The sequence below is a fragment of the Taudactylus pleione genome, unplaced genomic scaffold (assembly GCF_031769625.1).
Source record: "Taudactylus pleione unplaced genomic scaffold, aTauple2 ptg000347l, whole genome shotgun sequence".
Classification (NCBI taxonomy): Eukaryota; Metazoa; Chordata; class Amphibia; order Anura; family Myobatrachidae; genus Taudactylus; species Taudactylus pleione.
The window spans coordinates 3310710-3333929 of record NW_028284748.1 but is presented as its reverse complement, the minus strand read 5'-3'; the positions used below and the strand labels follow the sequence as shown (position 1 = coordinate 3333929).

Below are 23220 nucleotides of genomic sequence, written 5' to 3'. Positions count from 1 at the left end.
TACTCACTGTTACTTGGCAATGTTTACAGATGGCTTGACAACTGTTGTCCGGATTTGAGTGGAAATAATTCCACACATAATATGTGGATTTTTTTTTACCTTTGCCCAGGCATGACAACAGTGGGCTTTTTCCTACCATGGGCAACAACTGTTGCCTGATTTACAGTTTTTACACAAACATCTTCGGCATCAATATCATCATCATCCTTGTAAGTGTCAACTACAGAAATATCCTCCTCATCCTCCTTGTGCAATTCCACAGAAGCATCCTCGATTTCTATGTCAGCATGTTGACTTGTGCTGCTCATCCCCACGTTTGCAGAGGGCACACAAATGGTGGAAGGAGGATCCTCTTCAAGTACAGTATTAGAAAGGTCAGGCTCACACATGGCAACCGCAGATATACTTGAACTCTCCTCACGGATCTGTGACTTTCCTGATCACACAGTTGGTTCAGGTGCCTTAGCGATTTTAATTTTTTAATGCTCCTACAGGGAGAAGGGCTTACATCATCATAAGATGCTGAACCACCAGTCATAAGTAAAGGCCAGGGCCTTATCCTTTCCTTGCCACTTTGTGTAGTAAAGGGCATTTTGCCAATTTTTTCTTTCTGTGCAGCTAACTTAGCTTTTTTTTTCTTTAACACTGTAAAACATTGCTTGCTTGATTTTAGATGCCTTGACTTAAGCCCTGTATGCCCTTGGGCATCGGCTTTAGTAGATTATGTAGATGGACTAGTATCATCATGACTGGTGACACTGGCAGCAGCTCCACCACTAGTATGTAGTTCCTGCAGTCTTAACTGATCGTTCTCCATAACAAACACGAATGAAGTGGGGTACAGCACACACATCAATTTGTACTAATTTTAAATATTACACTGCGGTATCAATGACCTACAGTGTGACAATACTTTATACGAATACACTGCGTTTTCCACTTACAGTGTGACAATATTTTTTATGAATACACTGCATTTCCACTAACAGTGTCAATATTTTTTTACTAGGGGTGTGCACCGGCCACTTTTCGTGTTTTGTGTTTTGGTTTTGGATCTGGATCTTTCTTCCTGTTTTGGATCTGAATTGGTTGTTGATGCACGTGCAGCTAATGCGCACTCAAGTCACAAACACTGAAAAAAAATATTTTTTTAGTTTTTGGAGCACTTTGGGGTTACACCACCCTTCAACAGACGATCCAGCCGGCCCTTGACTTATGACACAGGTGCACGCTTGGCGCTGCTACTTTGTTGATGCACGTGTGGCTACAGCACCCAAAAACAGAAAAAAAAGAATTGTTTTTTTTGCACTTGGGGGAGCACCCCTGATGGACAGAGCACCCCCTGGACAACACTACAGCACCCCTTTAGGACTACAGCCTTTATGGGACACTGCACAACACAGCCCAGCCAGCCCCTATGGACTTTGGAGTGGACACAGCCCCTATGACAGCAGCACAACACAGCCCAGCCAGCCCCTATGGACAACAGCAGCACAACTCCCACCCTCCCTCTTCACTGTCCACAGCCGGAGTGAAAAATGGCGCCGACGCGGGGACCTTTTATAGAGTCCAAAACCCACGAGATCCGACAGCAGGATGAAGACATTTTGCCTCAATTTCAGGTCCGAGTCAGGCAGGAAAACCTGGGCCTGACTCGGTTCCCGCCTCGGATCGGGGGGGTTTGGATTTCAGAAATCCGAACCGGCTCATGCCTATTTTTTACGAATACTCCCCTGGATGGACACAGTCAGAAACCCCTAGATGGACGCAGCAGCCCAGGGTTGCCTTAACAGCAGTGTGGGCCCTGGGCAAAGCAATGCACTGGGGCCCCTATCCACCCATTCATGGGAAAAAAATGTAAATGGTCAATAAAATTAAACCCTCCTGCATGCCCATAGGACTCCCCACACATGCAGAGAGACTCTGTCTGACTGGCCTGAAGCCGTCGAATGAAGTGAAACTGGGACTGAGGTGAGTACTCATCCCCGGGGGGGATGGGGGGGAGGTTAGATCAGAATACAGTGCACTGGCGGCCAGCTTATAAAAATATCACAAATTTACCAACTGGCCACAGCTGCAGGGGGGTGGATTGGCGGGCCCCTACAAGCTTAGGGCCCTTGGGCAACTGCCCAACAAGCCCAATGGAAGAGATGGCCCTGCAACAGCCCCTACCCTAGATGGACACAACAACCCCTGGATGGACACAGCAGCCCCTACCCTAGATGGACACAACAACCCCTGGATGGACACAGCAGCCCCATGATGTACACAGCAGCCACTGACCTTGAATGGACACAGCAACCCCTGGATGGACACAGCAGCCACTGCCCCTGGATGGACACAGCAACAGCAACCCCTGAATTGACACAGCATCCAATGCCCCTGGATGGACACAGCAGAGATGGACACAGCAGACCCTGGATAGACACAGAAGCTCCTACCCTTGATGGACACAGCAGCCCCTCTTGGATGAAGCACAGCCCTGACAGCCTGGGACTCAGCAAGCAAATGGCGCAGATCACCATGGGGAGGGACTTTTATACAATCCAAAACCCGCAGGATGATGACATTTTGCCTCGCTTTGAGATCCAAGTTAGGCGGGAAAACCTGAGCTGGACTCGGATCTCGCCTTGGATCTGCAAGTTTGGGTGGGTCCTGTTCCCTGAAAACCGGATACGCTCATCTCTAATGAAAATTATATTTTTGGCTGCAGCAAGCAAGAGGATGGTGAATCCATTGATAAGTTTGTTACCCGACTCAGAGAAAAGGCAGCAATATGTGCGCATGGCACATTAAAAGATGAGCTTACTGTATATGAGATAAATTAGTAATGGGCATAAATTGTGAAAGCACACATCTCTTAAGAGTGTGGAATTTAGATTTGTCATCAGCTATTGAAATGTGTTGCACAGCAGAGCTCACTGACCAGAGAATAAGAGCAATAGACAGACCGATTGACTGTTAATGCTGCAGAAAGACAACAGCACAGCAGGGGTGATTTGATCAAAATCAACAGGAGAGCTCACCAGCCGCCAACTACTGTGGTAAAATGCACAGGCGAGGAAAAGAGCAGTGCCTAGTATTTGTGAAAATCTGTAGATCATGTGGCATTACCAATCAAGCAAGAGATGTGATTCAGCAGGGAAGGTGCAATTAGTTGAAGAAACAACTGGACCAGATACCCATAGTGCTGTGGTGAACAGAATGCATTTGGACTGTAAGATTAGAATGCCAAGAGTGGTTTGCACATCTGAATTTGAATAAGAGTCAACCATGCCAATTAGACTCAGGTGCAACATGTGATGTGATGAGTCTGAGATACAAGATGAAATTGGCTCCTAGAGTTTTGTTACAGCCAAGTGACACTAAACTGAAGCTGTATTCTGGAAAGCTGATAAAATCATAGGGACAGTTCAGAACAGAATGTGTTATTAGTGGATGTACCCACATGCTTACTTTAGAAATTTTAGAGGCTCATCCAAAACCATTATTGTCAGGTTCCACATGTAAGCATTTGGGTTGATGCAATTTACTATTTGTGCCAAGCTATATAAGGTAGAATATGATCTATCTATCCAATGAAGAAAGAGCAATAGATGCCTATAATGATGTGTTTAAGGGACCAGTGAAGTCATTCCCTGGGGAAGTACACTTAAAACTTGATCCAAGTGTCCACCATTCCAGTGTGCTCTAAGCAATGTGCCCATAGCCCTCAAGCCAAGAGTGAAGGCTTTACTTGACCAGTATAAAACAGATTGGCAGATTGCACCTATGACTGAACCAACTGACTTGATTAGCACTATGGTCACTATGGCTAAGCCTGACAAGTTAAGGATCTGTATTGATCCAAAATGTATAAAGCAAGCATTGCAGAGATCTCATAATATTATACCAGAATTGTAAGATGTTTTTAAGCTGTCCAAAGTCTTTATGCTGGTTGATGCATTCCTGCTATGTAACTGGATGAAGAAATCAGCTATATGACAACCTTTTGGACCCCCTGGGGTAGGAAAAGATGGCTTAAACTTCCATTTGGATTTTCAGTAGCACCTAAAGTCTACCAGCGAAAACAACATGAATTGTTGATCGGGCTTAGTGGCATACTTGTGTGCTCACCACCGCTCTCACATATACGCTGAAAGTATCTGGTAACACTCTTGTAAATAGTGCCTGGATGTTACTTGTAGTGCGCCGTAGCTCGTTGGGATCAGTGTGCAGCACCGCTCCCAAATACACCTGGATCTTTGGTGGTAGTCTGGTACAATTCACCCGTCCTTAGTGGTGTGCCGGAGCTCGCCGACAAGTGTCGTGCGGCTGTGTTGAAGTCCCTCAGCCCGGCGTGGCAGCAAACAGTGTGGCCGTGAGTGACTCTTGGTACACTGAGGCGGACGGAGACCACAGGTGATCGGCGTCCGTCCGACACCTGATGGTATAGAGCGGTCTCCTTCTTTCTCTGCCGCAATGGATTAACGGCAGATGTCCTGTCTGAGCTAACAGCTGCTGCAAAGTTCAATCTGATCCGGAGCTCGTATGCCAGAGCGCAAAACAGTGTGACCAGCGGTGAAGTAAGGCAACAATGGGAGAGTTGTAGGTCACAGCTTACAATGGAAAGTTAACCCCTTCAATGCGTTTCGCTCCCCTCTTGGAGCTTTTTCAAGATAGGGGTATTCAGCTCTCATCCCTCCTTTAAATAGGATTGACAATTTAGTCAAATAGATTCAACTGCATTAATTAATTAGCTTTTGCAATAGTTCAGGGAGGCTCAAAAAACTTACTTGTTCTATTGGTATTAACCCTTAAGACCCAATTCATATATTAACCATACAGTCTAACACTTTCTTCTTTAATTATATAGGTACTCATATCTACTTTCTTTAATAATAATAGCAGTAGTATGCAATTAATCTATGATACAAGCATAAACATACAGAAACATATACACATATATAAGTGAACATATCTCTATCATTCTTTATATATATTCAGTACTTATTTTTTTATTATTAAAAACTTTTTTGTACAGACAGAAATCTCCTCATTAAATCTACCCTCCTTTAGTATTCCACATATATTATTATAGTGTATATTTAACAATTTTATATATTTTAAGTATTCTTATGTAAATACATTATACATTTTATCGTTATTAGATTAGTAAATTCTTATGATTTTAATTTCTACCAACCAACAATAGCCATATAGTTTCAAAAAATTCCTAGATCCTATAATAAACTATATAATCATTCCTTTCATTTTATGTCTATCCATCTCAGTAACGATATATTCTCCTAAAACCCTACACATTAAAAATATTATATAAAAAATCACATAAAATAAAAACACATATCAGATCCAAACATATGTCTCTTCATATCTATCCCAGTTAACCTATTTGTTCCTTGTTGTTTTATTATTTTCCAATTCACAATAAGCATCTTATTTATTCATGGACTCATTTGAGCTCCATGAAAATCATGAGGACTGGGTAAACTAAAGGGGGGGGAAGGGAGAAGGGAGAGGGGGAGAAGGGGAAATGGGAATGTAAGTCCTGATGGAGAAGACTGGAAGGAACCTCTTGGGATGTGGGACCTGTGGCGACATTGTCCACTCACAGTATGCCACTTCCCAAAACATATAACATTCCCCCTACATAGAAAACAGGAATCCAATTGAAATTCCCCTTTAGTTTACCCAGTCCTCATGATTTTCATGGAGCTCAAATGAGTCCATGAATAAATAAGATGCTTATTGTGAGAGCGGTGGTGAGCATACAAGTATCAATATTATCAATTCACTACTAAAGGATCCAAGAATTTTAGTGGAGACATTGTATTTCGCAAATTATTTGAATGGTCACACTAGTTGTTGCAACCAAGACATTAATGTCATCTTATTATAATAGAAGCTGCATATAGATGTTGTATTTTTATTGTATGTTATTAAATATTTAATTATTAATCAGAGAGGCTCAAGCACTTCTTTAAATCAATCAAGTATATTTAATTAGATAGTCCACAGCAGCGCAGTACCTCCTTCTTTTCTTCTTTATTCACTTGGTGAAGTTTTTTGTCAGACTAGCAACTGACATATAGGTTTTGCAGCGCTGTGTACATCAGTTTTTGATCAACCGAATTAGGAGTATTGTATTATTCAACAACACATTAGTGTTCTATTGAGCGCCAGGATAACTGAGGGTGTCTAGATGACCCACCTCAGTCATTTTTCTACTTTTGATAATTACCACAAGTTGCTAGCACTGTTGGATCATGTAATACAAGTGAAATTAAGACTGGGGGGCCTATTCATCATCGAAGGCCGTATGGCCTTCAATGATGAAGGATTGAACTCGCTGCGAGGTATACTTAAGTATCCAACTCGCAGTGGGGGAAGCGTGACACCGGAGCAATTCATCATTGCCCCTCCGGTCACGCATGCGCAAAGCCTCCGAGAGGGAGTGAGGAGGCGGCGGAGGGATTCGCTCGGACCCCTCTTCGCATACCCGGAACTTCTACCCATAGGAAGGAGCGTGGATGGCGCTTGTTCTCGGCAGCAAACTCAGAAAACTTTCAGTTTTTGGAGTTTGCTAAATACCGTGAGGGTCCTATCGGACCCCAAATGATGAATAGCCCGGTAACCTAAATATGCAGAATCTAGCATATCTGCATGGTTACCAGCTATAATTTATCGTTTGAAGAATAGGCCCCTTAAGACCTAATTTATCAACAAGTGATATTCTTCCTATCACTCGTTATTAATCTTAAATGGTGCTCCAACGTATCTGCTCCTAACTGTCATGTCTTTAAAAAATGACAGGAGCTGATTGGTTGGAGCACCATTTTAGATTAGTAACAAATCATAACAAGAATATCACACGTTGATAAATGATGCCTTCAGTGTAAAGAAACTGCAATTTAAGTTGAAAGAGGTTAATTTACATGGTTATATCCTGTCCTGAGGGTTTGAAAGCTGACCCTGAAAAAACTAGAGCTGTCCTAGAAATGCCAAAGCCATGCAATGTTTTATTGGGTTTGTGAAATACTTGGTCAAATTCATGCCTCTCCTTTCAGAGGTGTGTGAATCTCTGCACAGACTTCTGGAAAGAGATGTGATATGGCACTGGCTTTCAAAGCATAAGGCCGTGTATGAAATAAAGCATTTGGTCACAGTTACTCCGGTGCTGAAGTATTATTATGTTACAAAGCAAGTTATTGTAACTGGGATGTTGCCTGATGCAAGAAGGATAACCAGTTGCATTTGCTTCAAGGGCATTGACTTCAACTGAACAGAATTATGCACAGATTGAAAAGAAGTGCTTGAGCATTGTTTGCTTGTTTACGTTTCCATTACTTATAAATTTGGCCGTGGCATAATAACAGACGGATCATAAGCTGCTAATTGCTATTTTTAAGAAGCCTCTTCTTTGTGCACCTAAAAAACTTACAGCATAATATTCTCTGTGTCACTTACATGGGTCTGTATTATCACTGCTACTGTATCAGGCAGATTATCTGAATGTAACTATCTAAAAATAATTATGTACCCATGACACCCCATGGGGGGTGAGTCAGAGATGGAAGCAGTTTACCATGATGCTGCTGCTGACAGGGCGCATCTGTGTCACGGACATTCACACCATTAATGATCCATCTCACCTCCTCCTCATATTCGGTGTAATCAATAATGGTAGGGTAGCCACCACCTGTCCTAAGTGCCACCTTCCGTGCCTTTGACATTTTGCTTTCACCCTCCTTTTTATTTTAGAAACCTTTTTTTGGCAATGCATCTCAATGCACTAATATGGCCCTGCTGCATCTACTGTCGAAGCCGGATAATTGGCTGAGACAGGATCGGTTTAAAATCAGATCTGCGCGATGCCATTTTGCGAATGGCAATGAGACGCCATTTTACGACTGGCCGCCCAGCGCCATTTTAGTGAAGCTTGCCACTATAAGTACATACGGCGAAGCTATTATTTAGCGTCATGCGATTCCCACGCAATAGAAAGAAGTTAAAAGTCCTCACCACATAAATATAGACAGTTGCTAAAACATATAAACTAAGTATCCCTGCAAGACACGCTCCATAATATACTCCACAAAACACATAGTCGCACAATGCTAACTAGCGTCTTTTCCCAATTCCCCAATTCTTACACACTGCACACTTACATGAAAGGTTCCCTAGTATTAAAGTGTAACATTCAAGGTTATCCAGTGGTTATTAATGTTGTGTAGTAAAGGTAATTTAATATCTAAGGTTTAGTACATGGTAAGCAGACCATGTCTGGTGTTGTACTGATCCACTGTGTCTCCACAGATTTCCGGTACCATCGGTGAGAAGATCGGAACAGACGTCTGCAAACTATGGACTATAGAGAGTTAAAACATTAAAATGTACTCTGTAATGTTAGCAGCTTAGATTGCATGCAGCGGGAAAAAGGATACAAAGGGCGGTTGGAGGCCGTTGTGCCATTTGAAATTCCAATAAACGATCCTGTAACCATGACACCTTTAAGAAGAACCAATGGAATCATACCAAACTTATCTATTGTATTTCCAATCCCTGAAAGAGTATATATGTGCGCTCTCTGACTCCAGTCTGGAGTCTTCTTGCTGTGCTGCTGACGGAGGTTTCTTGCTGATGCTGGTATCTGGGCCCAGAGCGTGTGCATATGTAACAACTGTACCTTGGGTCTGTATGATTTATTTGCGCTAAATTGTCTTTAGATCACAGCGTGTACCCATCTGTTTTTATGTTGAATAATAACTTTTTGTGCTTTGGAAACATTCAAAGTCGGAAGGCATTTATTTACTGTGCGACTTATTACGCTAAATTGCGACAATTCTAGAAGGTATAGGCAGGATCTAGAAGGTATAGGCAGGATTTAGAAGGTATAGGCAGGATCGCATAGAGGTTTAAATTAAGTATCGATAGTTGGGGGCTTGCAGTGTTAATCACGCCACCGGTCACTCGGTAACACTTGGTAACACTCGGCAAAAGGGTGGAGGCGCCTAGCAGGAGAACGCATTGTGGTTTTGGAATCTGTTACCACTGTTGTTGTTGAAAGTGTGCTACCTGTTATTGTGATTTTAGGGGCGCTGAGAATCTAGGGACGAGGGAGGAAAAAGTTTGTTTTCCTTCATCGATAGGTTTTTTTTTGTATTTTGTTTTGTGTGTTAAATAGGGGAATTCGCATTATTGTGTATGCGGCTAAGTTGCAGTATAGCATAAAAGTCATAATACGTGTTGTGTAGTAGTCGCATTATTGTGTATGCGACTAGTCGCACAATAGCGTATACGTATTTCCGGTATTGCTGCCACGTGTTTTAAACAAAGCCGTTGAGATTACATTATCAGGTGTTGCCAAAAGCTGGGTTAACGTGTATTTTTCTGCGCAGGAAAAAAGTGTGTAACAGTGAGCATTTGTTGGTTTAGGGTGTAACACTGTTCCTAAATGTTAAGGGTATCGTAGGACCCTTAAGTGCTAGGCATAAGGAGCGGCCTAGTGACTCGGTAGCAGCTTACCGTTTACTATAAACAAAGCAGGTGTATGGGTTGTTATTTTTGTTAGGGTTCGGCTCTCAGTGTGATTACAGTATTCAGTAATTGGTTAGGCTTATTTGAGCACTGTAATTGAACCACATAGTTTTGGCTAAACTATGATTGTGAACTGATGAGAGGGTGGACGAAATCAACTGGAAAACAAAGGGTAAATATGACCCCCTAGCAGTTGAAAGGTAGTCAAAAAAGGATTTCTGCGTGGAAGCAGCTTCTTCCATAGGTGCGTGGAGGCATCTAGAGTTCTTCCATAGGGTTTGTGGATGTGCCCTGTTTCAAAGACATCCACAGGTAAGTGAAAGTGTCTTGAGTGTCTTTCACCAGTTTAAATCTTTATTGAAAAATGTAGGGGTTGTCCCAGGATGGGAGCCACGCAAACAGTAGAGATGTTAGACAATTATGTGCTGCTAATGGAAGCGCCGCTTGGGTCGGCACGCCGTATTATGCATACTAAGTATGGTTCTTATGCAATTAGGTACTGTGATGTATGGTTTAAGATGACGATGAAGAGTGTTAGACCGTTACCCAGAATTGGTAGTTTTGATAAGGATGTATTGAACAATGTCCGAGATCACATCAGTCTGGTGCGTTCTCGAGTGAAAAAGGTAAAATATAACGAATGTTTAAAATTTTGGCTGCATGAGGGAGATGCATGGCTTAAAGGTGTGCGATGCAAACTAGCGTTGGGTGCACGATACTGGAAAGTACACCCGCAGCGCTAAACTGTGGTGCGCCACGTGATAGTGTGCACGTGCAGCAAGATAGCGTTGTGGAAGGTATTGCCAGTGGTTCACGCGCACCACCGCCACCCTATGCAGATGGGGGTACAGGTACAGTTGTTGAAAAAATCCATAAAAATGTGTACCCTCTCTTAAGTAATCATAAGGAAAATGTTTATGATGTGGATGATGAGCCTATTGTTATGTCTGCCATTTTCCATGCTGTACACATGTTAGATGCTCCACCACGACAAGCACAAGTGGTGCCTCCATCTCCATCAGTAATAGTACAGGAAGTGTTAACATCCACTGCACCCATAGAGGAAGTTGTTAACACTATACGTAACAGTAATAGACTAAACCCCCAGCCAGGTAATAAGGTCAAAAGTAGCAGTATGGCCGGTCTGCATCTCATCCGGACAATAACTGTTCCGAATGGGAATGCGGATGCGAATGGTGTAGTGCCCACAAGGGAAGTAGCAATGCATTATCCTTGGATAAGAGCGGAGCTAAATTCCATAATGAATGATTTCCCCGATCCCAAAAAGGAATTAGCCAAATGTCAAAGATTTTTGAAAACTTTGGGTAGTTCTCACGAGCCAACCAACAAAGATTGGCGAGTGGTGTTAAGGGCTTGTCTTCCACGCAATACCGACATGACAAAATTTATCACGGATTGTGTATTGGATGGAGATGTTCCCTTAACAGACGAAGTTAACCAAGGTAACATTTCCCGCATTGTAACTCAATTGGGTGTATATTTTTCAGTAGTAGTTAAATGGAGCAAAATTGTCATCATAAAACAAAAAGAGAGTGAATCTGCAGAGGATTATTGTAACCGAGCTCTGCAGGCTATCGATAGCACTCATCACAGGTGAATGATTGTCACTGTACTTATGGGTGGTCTAAAAGAGAACCTAAAGACCCGAGTTCAGACCTCACAGCCTGGCTGGAGGGGAGTCACTGTAGACACCCTCATAGAATACGCTATTGAACATTATAAGAACATCTCTAAAAAGAGAGAGACCCAGAGCGAGAAACTAATGACTGTTAGTATCCAAGCTCTAGAAGGAATGACTGTAACTTCACAGCCAACAGACACACCTACACCTGCACCTGAATAGCTACATGTCCTCATTAAACCTGCACCACCACAACCACAGCCCTACCCCACTTATCACACACAACCACAACTCCCATACTATCCACAACCACCATATATCCCTCAATATCCTTACCCATACCCACCACCTTTCCCTCCTGCTCAACCCACACAGCAATCCTTTCATCCACCACACTCACGAAAGTGCTTTAATTGCAACCAACCAGGACATGTAAGTAGGAACTGTACGGCGAAGAGGGTAGGACCCCCTAACCAGGGAGTACCTGGATATCCCAGTATATGTCCAACAGACACCAGCTCCAATTGTGGCCATTAATGCTTTATTGGAGAGTGGGAGTCAACGCTAGGGGTCAGGTCATACCTGTAGTCTACAGATAGTCAGGTTAACGGGAAGTACTAGGGAAGAACCGGTAATGATGGTTGATGTAGCTGGTACTAAATATCCTTTTCTTGTAGACACAGGGGTGACCAGGTAAGTGATAAAATCTCCCGTTAATTTACAGGTAACCAACAAGACAGTACCAGCAATGGGCGTAACGGGTAAAGTGCAACATTGTCCTTTAACAAAATCCACAGAGGTCACTATCGGGCCATTGCATACCAGGCATTCTTTTCTCCTGGCAGCAGTGGCTCCTACTAACCTACTGGGAAGGGATTTGTTATGTAAGATGGGATGTGTCATATATTGTACCCCTGATGGTGTATTTTTAGATATCCCAGAGAGAGTTGCGCACGAGGTGAGGGATATGTTGGACACTCCCCAAAGGATAATTTATCACTCTACCAGTTTAAGTGAAAATCCATCTCAGGTAGATCAAATGTTATCCCAAATTCCAGATTCACTTTGGACCAAGGATGGACAGGACACTGGATTAATGGCAAATGTAAGTCCCTTAATGGTAAATTTAAAAAGCGGTAGGCAAGCTCCAAAAATTCCCCAGTACCCATTAAAACAGGAGGTAGAATTAGGGGTTTTTCCCATAATTGAGCATTTGTTACAGCAGGGAATTTTAGTTCATACAGCTAGTGTAGCCAACAGTCCCATCTTTCCTGTAAAGAAGAGTGGTGGGAGGGGTTATAGGCTGGTACAAGACCTTAGAGGGGTTAATAAGGTGGTAGAGAGCCAATTTCCTGTAGTGCCAAGTCCAGCAGTCATTCTCATTCAGATCCCACCAAATGCAACCCAATTCACTGTTATTGACCTCTGTTCTGCTTTCTTCTCTGTGCCTCTTCATCCTGACTTTCAGTATCTATTCGCCTTTACATACAGGGGTGTACAATACACATGGACACGAATGCCCCAAGGTTTCATAGATAGCCCCAGTATCTTTTCCCAGGCCTTACACGACTGTTTACAATCTTTTCAACCTGCCAATGGATCTCTTCTAATACAATATGTGGATGATTTATTGTTATGTTCTGATTCGTTTATGACATGTCTAAATGATACTAAACTTTTGTTGCTTCATCTCTCGCAAACAGGACACAAGGTTGCTAAGGAGAAACTACAGCCATGCCAGTCCAGGGTTAAATATTTGGGACACTGCCTAACTCAGGGGTTACGACATCTCACAAACGACAGAATCCAGGCCATAAAGAACATGACACTGCCGCAAAACCAACAGCAAATTTGTACCTTCTTGGGAATGTGTGAATATTGCAGAATGTGGATCCCAGGTTTTTCTATTTTGGCCTTGCCATTAAAGGACTTAGTCTCTTCCTCAAAGCCTGACCGTGTCATACACACAGAGGAATCAGAGCAGGCTTTCCTTAAACTTAAGGATAGTCTGACGAGAGAACCTGCATTGGGAATACCTGAGTATGAAAAACCTTTTGATTTGTATTGTACGGAAGCTGATGGGTCTGCAGCAGGTGTCCTCACACAAAAACATGGTGATGCCAGTAGGCCCGTACCATACTACAGTGCACAATTGGACACTGTGGCAAGATCACTCCCAACGTGTTTAAGAAGTGTAGCAGCAACTGCTCTATTAGTCAGTAAGAGTGAGGATGTAGTACTAGGCCATGATATGATTGTCTATACTCCCCTGCTGTATCTGTTTTGCTAAATTCTGCCCAAACCAGACATGTCTCCTCAGCTAGGTTCACAAAATGGGAACTAGCCTTAATAGCACCTGCAAACATCACCACCAAAAGGTGCAGTACGTTAAATCCAACTATGTATTTACCATTTGTGCAACATGATGCACAAAGGGTGACAGAGGTGAGCCGCTGGCAACAGGTGAGTTCTGCAGGTATATTGATGCACATGATTGCATAGAATATCTGAATCAAACCTTTACTGCAAGACCTGACATATGGGATACGCCTTTAGAAAATGTGGATGTGACATTTTACACGGATGGGAGATGTCATAGACAGACTGACACTGGAGAGTTATGTACAGGTTATGCTGTTGTAAATGACAAAGACATCTTAGAAGACGAACCTTTAGGACCACCACACTTGGCCCAAGTGCTGGAACTGGTGGCACTAAAGAGAGCATGTGAATTAGCAAAAGGTAAATCTGCTAATATCTATACTGACTCTAGGTACGCCTTCGGAGTAGTACACGATTTCGGTGCCTTATGGCGTCTGAGAAAATTTATGACAGCAGCAGGCACACCAATTGCACATTCCAAACATATAAAAGGACTACTAACAGCAATTCAATTGCCAAAGGCAGTGGCAGTAATTAAGTGTAAAGCCCATACATGTGAAGAGGATCCGGTGTCACTGGGCAACAACAGGGCAGACAAAGCTGCAAAATGGGCAGCAGGGTTAAAAATGAATGTACCAACTGAACAAATCATGACTTTCCAAACAATTGATATGCTAAAATTAATTAAGATGCAAAATTTGTGTTCTACCCAGGAAAAGTCAGTCTGGAGATCCAAGGGATGTGGGCAAGAGTCCTCTGGACTCTGGAGGGACGGACAACGTAAGTCAGTGGCTCCCAAGGCATACTACCCCAGCCGGGCTGAGGCAGCACATGGTCTGACTCATTTGGGAAAGCAAAGTATGTGCAAATTGGTGAGAGCATACTGGTGCACACCGCGTTTTTCTTCTCATGTGGAAAAGAGAGCAATGTCCTGTCTGACCTGCTTGTGCAAAAACATTGGGAAAACGATCCCTACCAAACCATCTCACATTCCTCCGACTGATGGACCTTTCCAGGTAATACAAATTGATTTCATCCAATTACCACCCTGCAGGAATCTCAAGTATGTGTTAGTGTGCACTGATGTGTTTTCCAATTGGGTTGAGGCATACCCAGCTGCCACTACTACTGCTGCGTTTACTGCCAAGAAAATTGTTCAGGAGTTTGTGTGCAGATACGGTATCCCTAAAATTATCGAGAGTGATAGGGGTACCCATTTCACAGGTGATGTTTTTCAAAATATGTGTAAGCTGATGGGTATTAATAGTCGACTTCACACCCCCTACCGACCGCAAGCCTGTGCCAAGGTGGAGAGGATGAACAGAACTATTAATAACAAACTAAGTAAAATCATGGCAGAGACTGGACTAGGATGGCCAGAAGCATTACCGTTGGTCATACTTATCATAGGGACCACTCTTAGACCCCCTCTAAATCTGTCCCCCTTTGAAATACTGTTTGGTAGACAACCTCATTTGATTATAAGTTCGCAGGAAGATTTGAAAGGTAACAACGAGATAACTGTAAGGTATCTTATATCAATGAGTAAACAGTTAAAACAGCAACAGCAGAAACTGAAATTGTTGTCCCATGATATCCCAGAAACAAACTGTCATGATGTTGAACCTGGAGAATATGTTATGATCAGAAATTTCTTGCGTTCAGGTTGTTTGACTGATCGTTGGGAAGGTCCGTATCAGGTGTTGCTGACGAGTACCACATGTTTGAAGGTGTCCGAGAGAGATACCTGGGTCCATTCCACTCACTGCAAAAAGGTCAACCAACCGGTGGAGATACAAGGCGGAGACAAGGCTGATAACGTGGACCTGTCGATCGTGAGCTTGTTCCGGGAGGATTAAAAGGTGGCAGTGAGATACCTGAGCTAAAGAAATTTGCAGGTCCTTGCTGTGGCGATGGACTGGTCTGCTGTGTTAATTTTTATATTCTCTTCCAGAGTTTCCATCATCCTGGTTTGTTCAGGGATTTCTGGTTTCTGTGACGGGGGACCGATAGAGGAGATGGGAGCTGATGGCAGAATTGATGGAGTCGAGTCGAAAGGAGGAGTGCTATGCCAATCAGGGGAGTGTTTGACCAATCTTAGTACTGTAATTGTTAAGAGATCTGCTATTTTGGATACTCGGAGACAGTGTGAAGGTTTATTGTCTGAGGATTATTGTATGTGTGAGTTCTGTGTGTCCTTAATTGATGAGAGATGCATCCAACAGTGTCAACCCAAGTATAATCAGTATTGGGGTGGGTATCCTCTAGAGGATTATCACACCATGTTGGGCAGAATTTTGAACCAACCCGACTGTTGGGTATGCTCTCACGTGCCACAAGGACAGCATAATGTAGGATTAGTGCCCTTCCCATTAAATATCTCACAAAGACCTGACCGTGAGCCCATGAATTATGAACTGTTATGCAAAATTAGGTCAGGTGGGAGACACTTCCGGTATAAATATACACTGAGTAACACCAAAGAAATGGTTGGTAGAATACCAGAAGGGTACTGTGCTAAGATTATACAACCAGAAACATGTATTTGCCAGATGGGAGAACCTGAGATAGGATAATTTGTGAGGGAAATGTGTTTGATGATCACGATGCATACTATTCCTTATGTTCTCCCCGATGATGTATATTTTATATGTGGAAGGAAAGCGTATAAGTGGCTCTCTCCGAGTTCCGAAGGTTTGTGTTATCTGGGAAGAGTAGTCCCAGAGGTTATGACCTTCACACATGTTGAAATGCTTGGTATTCATAAAAATACACCATCTCCGTATCTTCACACACAGTATGAACACAGAGGCAAAAGAAATATGATACCTGGTGATGTGCATAAAGCCATACAGTTAATTAGTGAGACAACTGGCTTTCAAGTTTTGGTAGCACTGGATCCCACCAGGATCGCTCGGGGTACACTAAATTTTAGATATATCCAAGATCTTGCTAAATTTATAGATAATATCACCAAGATGTATGATGACACATTCAGGTGTACAGGTAGGGAGTTGCAAGCGTACAAGAAAGAACTGGTGCAACACAGACTAGTGTTAAATTATTTAACAGCTGTCACTGGAGGGTATTGCATAACTTTGGCCACCCAATTTGGAGTAAAGTGTTGCACTTACGTCACAAATGATACCAGCGACCCAAGGAGGTGATAGACCGGAAGATGGATGAAATTCTGCAGCTAAAATGGGAATTTCGGAAGAACCATAATGCTTCAGTGGCTGAAGTAGAGGAGAAGGTAGAGGAATGGGTTTCATGGTTGAACCCAGTGAAATGGTTCTCAAGTCTAGGAGAATGGGTCCAAGAAATGATTGTAAGCATAGGTAAACTCCTGATCTTTATACTGGTTGTCATCATAGTAATTGGCATATGTGTCAGGTGTGTTCCTACTGTGTTGAAGTGTGGAAAATGTAAAGATAAGGTAAACTGGAAGAATGAAATTAAACGAAATGATGGTGGTCAGTAGTGACAATATGAATACTGAGGTAAATGTAGAACTGCATTACAACCCTGAACTAGGTAATACCATTGTATAATGTATTTAGACTTGCATAAATGTATTATTAAAATGTTATTTTAAAACATCTCAAATAATGTAAGTCCCTATTCCCCCTCACGACTTCCTTTATAGGACTAGTGCATCCCCAAATCTTACTCATGATCTCCCAAGATCCGCGGTGTGCATATAATGGTAGTCTTATGTCCCCTCTTAGAGGCACATTATTGATGGATTAAGAACCATCCCATAATATAACATTAAATGATATGTCATAATGTAAGCCTAAAATTAATTTTTAAAAGTCAGAATATGATAGCATGTTGTTTGCTATCAAAGGGTGGACTGTCGAAGCCGTATAATTGGCTGAGACAGGATCGGTTTAAAATCAGATCTGCGCGACGCCATTTTACGAATGGCAATGAGACGCCATTTTGCGACAAGCCGCCCAGCGCCATTTTAGTGAAACTCGCCACTATAAGTACATACGGCGATGCTATTATTTAGCATCGTGTGATTCCCACGCAATAGAAAGAAGTTAGAAGTTCTCATCACATAAATACAGACAGTCGCTAAAACATATAAACTAAGTATCCCTGCAAGACACGCTCCATAATATGCTCCACAAAACACATAATCGCACAACGCTAACTAGCGTCTTTTCCCAATTCCCTAATACTTACAAACTGCACACTTACATGAAAGGTTCCCTAGTATTAAAGTGTAACATTCAAGGTTTACCCAGTGGTTATTAATGTTGTGTAATAAAGGTTATTTAATATCTAATGTTTAGTACATGGTAAGCAGACCGTGTCTGGTGTTGTACTGATCCACTGTGTCTCCACAGATTTCTGGTAAAATCGGTGAGAAGATCAGAACAGACGTCTGCAAACTATGGACTATAGAGAGTTAAAACATTAAAATGTACTCTGTAATGTTAGCAGCTTAGATTTGCATGCAGCGGGGAAAAGGATACAAAGGGCGGTTGGAGGCCGTTGTGTCCATTTGAAATTGTCCAACAAACGATCCTGTAACCAAGACACCTTTAAGAAGAACCAATGGAATCATGCCAAATTTATCTATTGTATTTCCAATCCCTGAAAGAGTATATATGTGCGCTCTCTGACCCCAGTCTGGAGTCTTCTTGCTGTGCTGCTGACAGAGGTTTCTTGCTGATGCTGGTATCTGGGCCAAGAGCACGTGCGTATGTAACCACTGTATGTATGATTTATTTGCGCTAAATTGTCTTTAGATCACAGCGTGTACCCATCTGATTTTATGTTGAATAATAACTTTTTGTGCTTTGGAAACATTCAAAGTCGGAAGGCATTTATTTACTGTGCGACTTATTACGCTAAATTGCGACAATTCTAGAAGGTATAGGCAGGATCTAGAAGGTATAGGCAGGATTTAGAAGGTATAGGCAGGATCGCATAGAGGTTTAAATTAGGTATCGATACTACAGATATCAGCACATTATTCCACAGTTGGCACTTACGCCTATGTGGAGTTTTTGATGCCTTGCAGCCCAATATCATGTCATAACAGATCACAATTGCTGACACTAATGCCATATTTTCCTCATACTGTATGAAAAATTAATGTTTCTGCCACATGTTGCTTTACCACCAGCCTTTTCCATGGCCCACTGCTGGGTCTTTCTTCTTCTCACCCCTATTTCTCCTCTGCCCCTCCATACTGACACAAAAGACTGAACAAAATAACAGACAGGACGGACAAACACTTAAAAGGAAAAACTATACGTAGCACAGTAGCCAAGCACATCCAAACACACACAAATAACACTAACGAGACCTTAAAAAACAAAACAGACAATACTAAAAATTAGTGATTAGCACCAGCCCCAATTCCACTTCCACTCAGAAATTACAGCAAAAATCCTCCGAACACCACAGAACTCCAGTAAGCTCCCCCTAACATTCTGCAAACAGCTCAGGACAGTCTCACATCAGTTTGAGCCAGTTTCCAGCATTTTTAAGTAGAGATGAGTGGGTCCGGTTCTCAGAGGCCCTGACCTGCCCGAACATAGTGAATCCGAGCAGGATCCAAGTAAGGCTCGGGTTCTCCCGCCTGACTTGGAATCCAAAATGAGGCAAAACGTCATCAATCCCTTGTCAGATTCTCACGGGTCTTATTGCTTAAGTCCCTCCCTGTAGTGATCGACAAAATTTTCTGCAGACTCTCTGTGCAGGGAGGGTGGGCTGGCGGGCTGTGTTTGCTGTGCTGTCCATGCAGGAGTGTGCTGTCCATCCAGGGGTGTGCTGTCCATCCACTGTGCTGTCAATCCAGGGGTGTACTGTGCTGTCCATCCAGGGGTGTGCAGTTCATCCAGGGGCTGTGCTGTCTATCCAGGGGCTGTAAAAAAAAGTCAATAAAAGTTTAAAAATAATAAGTTAAAAAAAGTTAAAGGACATATTTTTTTTGTGCTGTACCCCAGTGTATCCATATAAGCACTGTGATGCTGCAGTCCGTACACCGCCAGTGCATCCATATAAGCACTGTGACACTGCAGGCCGTACCCCAGTGTATTCTTCCATACCCCAGTGTATACAAATAAGCACTCTAAGCACTGTGACGGTGCAGGCCGTACCCCTGTGTATGTTCCCTTCCCTAGTGTATCCATATAAGCCCTGTGACAGGCCATACCCCAGTGTATCCATATAAGCACTGTGATGCTGCAAGCCATACCCCAGTGTATGTTTCCGTACCCTAGTGTATCCATATAAGCACTGTGACACTGCAGGCCGTACCCCAGTGTATCCATATAAGCACTGTGCATTTGTGCCGTGCATTTGTACCACTGCTCTGACGCTTACTTTTTTTTTATCATACTGTATTAATTTCAGCTAAAATCACAAATTGTTATACTTGCAAAATACTCTTATGCCATTTTTCAACTTTGATTTGAAGATGCAAACCTGGTGGGCTTGGCTTTTCTTGTTCATAACAGCCATGTTTGGTCAGATGCACCTCAAGCACCAAATGGAGAGGCTATTTTGTGATGGTATCTGGAGATGTTCTCCCTCCTCCCCTCCCAGCCTTCCCATACATAATCTCAGAAGCACAATGATAAGAGATGTTTAGTACCAGACTTTAAATCCCTCAGCCCCCTTCCTGTTCAGAGCTTCCATTTGTGCTGCCACATTAATAGTTCATCCACCTGTTCAAGAATTGAAATGAGCAGGTGCGGCACCGGCTTTACTCCTGTCGGTGGGAGGGCCCAAGGACAATTCCATCTTGCACCTCTTTTCTTTGCATTATGCGCTGTTTGAGGCATTGCGGTTTGGATGACAAACATTATTGTTATAGTTTATTAAACTGTAATACTGTCTGCCACTACAGTGCCATTTTCTTTCCTAGATGTGCCATGTTGGTAATTGAACTGCCAACAGCCGCTGAAGTATTTGACGTGGTTGCTGAATGCCAAAAATGCCCAGAAATTTTTATGGCCACAGACAGCATCTCCTGCATGCCCCTTTCATTTTTAAAAAGAATGCAGAACCACCAAAGAGCTCTACTGGGACAAGGACTAAAAAAAATACAGATCCAAAACCAAAACACGTGAGTGTGGTTTTGCTACATTAAAATCAAAACCAAAAAATTTAATCCAGATCCAAAACCAAAACATGGGGGTCGGCGTGATGTCACTATTGCAGTTGGGAGCTTTAAACCAATCGTAAAGTATCAGGAAGTTTGGGCAGTTTCTATCTGTTTGACCAGTGCATATGACTGCAAGGTCCATTGGAAAGCACTAAACTGCCACTATTTTGACACCAAAATCCGATGGAGATCGCCGGCGTTTTGACAATGACAGGCAAAACAGCTGCTTAGTAAATGTTGTATTTTCCAGCGGTTTCTATTGAAGCCCAAAGTAAATATACCCCCAAGAGTCATAATACCAAATCTTTGAGACCCAGGATTCTACCACGCATACATTCAAGCCATCTTAGAGGTGATGCATGTTACAGGCAAGCAAGAGATAAACTGTACTTGCCTAACATGCAAAGTGGGATTAAAAACTATGTTGATAACTGCTCAGCATGCAACAAATATGCACATGTACAACAGAAAGAAATTATGATGGCACATGATATACCAATAGTTCAATGACAAATTGCATGGATTTATTTACTTATGCAGGCAAAGAATTTCTGTAAATAGTGGACCATTATTCTGATTTTTGGGAAATTGAGCTTCTCCAAGACTTATCCTCAGAGATTCCAGTAAAGCATTGCAAGGCAAAATTTGCACCTTATGGCCATCCCGAAAGAGTAATCGCTTTGATGCACCTGTGAAAGACCATTAAGTTGATCTGAGCAGCCATCATTTTACATTGCTATATAATAAATTCACTAAGAAGTTGCCTGAACTTATTATTGGTGAGCCAATTCATATGAAGCCCCTTCCTGCAGATTGCACAGGCCATTGGAGACTTTGTACAGATGCAATCTTGTGGATTTGTGAATAGCAGAGTGGCCAAGTCTACATGAAAATATAGGCTATTCTGTTCCTGGCCTGAATATGGAACCAGTTGCACCAATGGCGGGTCAGGAATTTGAAAGGCCCCAGGTTGTTATACCAGAAGAATACAGAGAAAATGAGAATATGTAACATGCAAGCATACAAGATGTCAGTGCATTGTTATGACCAGCTAAAGTTATACAGACTCCTGCACAACAAAATGTAACTCTGGCCCAACAAAATCCTGTCTGTACTCAGAGTGGACCTCATTCACAGCCACCAGACAGACTTAATTCATAGTTTAAAAAAAAATAGAGGACATTGTTAGTTATGTTGTACAGATGCTCCTAACTTAATGACCGATTTCCGTTCCTGCAAAGGTTGTTAAGCAAATTGGTCACTAAATGAGGAGCCATATATACTTAACACAGGTAATCATTTTGATTCATTCTGAATAAAGAAAACGTCTAAAGAAAAGTCAAACTTGATACTATAACTGTGTTTTACTTTGCATAACTCTTACATACAGTACAGTACAATTAAAGTTAAAAAAAAGACATTCAGAGTAACAGTTTAGTCATTGTACTATGGGTTCCAGCTGGTTGGAGCGCTGGTCGTAAGTCCGGGCGCTTGTTAAATGAGTAGGATGTTAATTGAGAAGCATCTGTATAATATTAAGAAAGGGAGATGTTAGTGTATTAGTTTTATGTTTTGGTGCCACTTAGTGGTGCCATGTAAGTGTTTATAAGGTGTAGCTTCCTGTGATGGGGGTGTGGTTTATTTTACCTGTGTTTGCACAACATGGTGATTTGGAACTTGCATGCAGTGTTTATCATTATTGGATGCTTTTGCAACAGCAGCTCTCTGTATCACCCAGATCTCAGTGCTGGCAGTGGTTAAATAGGGGTATGCATGGTGCAGTCTCTGCACTATATCAGCAGCTGTCCTGTTGCCCCTATCACTGGCTGTCACACACACCTTTCATACCATCAATGGCGGGATCCTTGGTGTACCCTGTGTACTCCTATCAGCAGGTGTCCCTAGTTCATGGTACAGGCAGAGTGCATTGTCACATCCCGCTTGGAGAAGAAGGTGACAGGCACATCTTTGTCTCCAGGGCTGGCTGGTCAGTTTAAACAGGAGATGCATGGGGCTGACTGCCTCCCAGGTGCTGCTCATTCTGAGTTCTGGACCCCTGACTCCTAATTGATATTATTGGAGTTTGGAGGCTGTGGCGGCTGGGCTGCAGACAGAGGCTGGCACTCAGCACAGTGCTGCCAGGGGAACCACACAGTTGGGGGGAACACAGAAATGTTTACTCACTGGTGTAACTGCACATAGGCACACCCCCCAGCTAGTGCCCTGGAATGCCACCCAACCCCTAAAGTGCCACCTTTAGCTCCCTATTAGTGTTTCAACTCCTTACCTGTAGTTGCCTGGCTTACAGCAGCCTCAAACGCCCTCCCTGCAACAGCACCAGTCTGCACTCCCCCTCACCCCCACAGCTGCCCCTATCTGCTACCAATCACCCTGCTGGTGCCCCAAAGACTCCCCCTCACCCTGGTATTCCTGTCAGCTAGACACCACCACCCCACGCTAGTGCCCCAGTCAGCCTCCCCCTCCTGAAGTGCCATGATTAGCTCCCCATTCACTGTTTACCCATCAT

The 23220-nt window shown here is 42.8% G+C and overlaps 1 protein-coding gene across 2 annotated transcripts in view; it reads left to right on the top strand.

Annotated features, from left to right (window-relative positions):
• The window catches only part of LOC148508762 (adhesion G protein-coupled receptor L3-like), a 568558-nt gene that overhangs the window by 461052 nt on the left and 84286 nt on the right, over positions 1-23220 (top strand). Inside the window, exon 5 of one of the 2 annotated variants that reach the window (XM_088444100.1) lies at positions 20454-22063. The exons of the other annotated variant lie outside the window; for it this stretch is intronic. Within the exon in view, the coding sequence (XP_088300226.1) occupies positions 20454-20470 (17 nt within the window). The 3' untranslated portion in view covers positions 20471-22063. Of the gene's footprint in view, positions 1-20453; positions 22064-23220 lie in introns of those variants that run through there. 2 annotated transcript variants of the gene reach the window in all.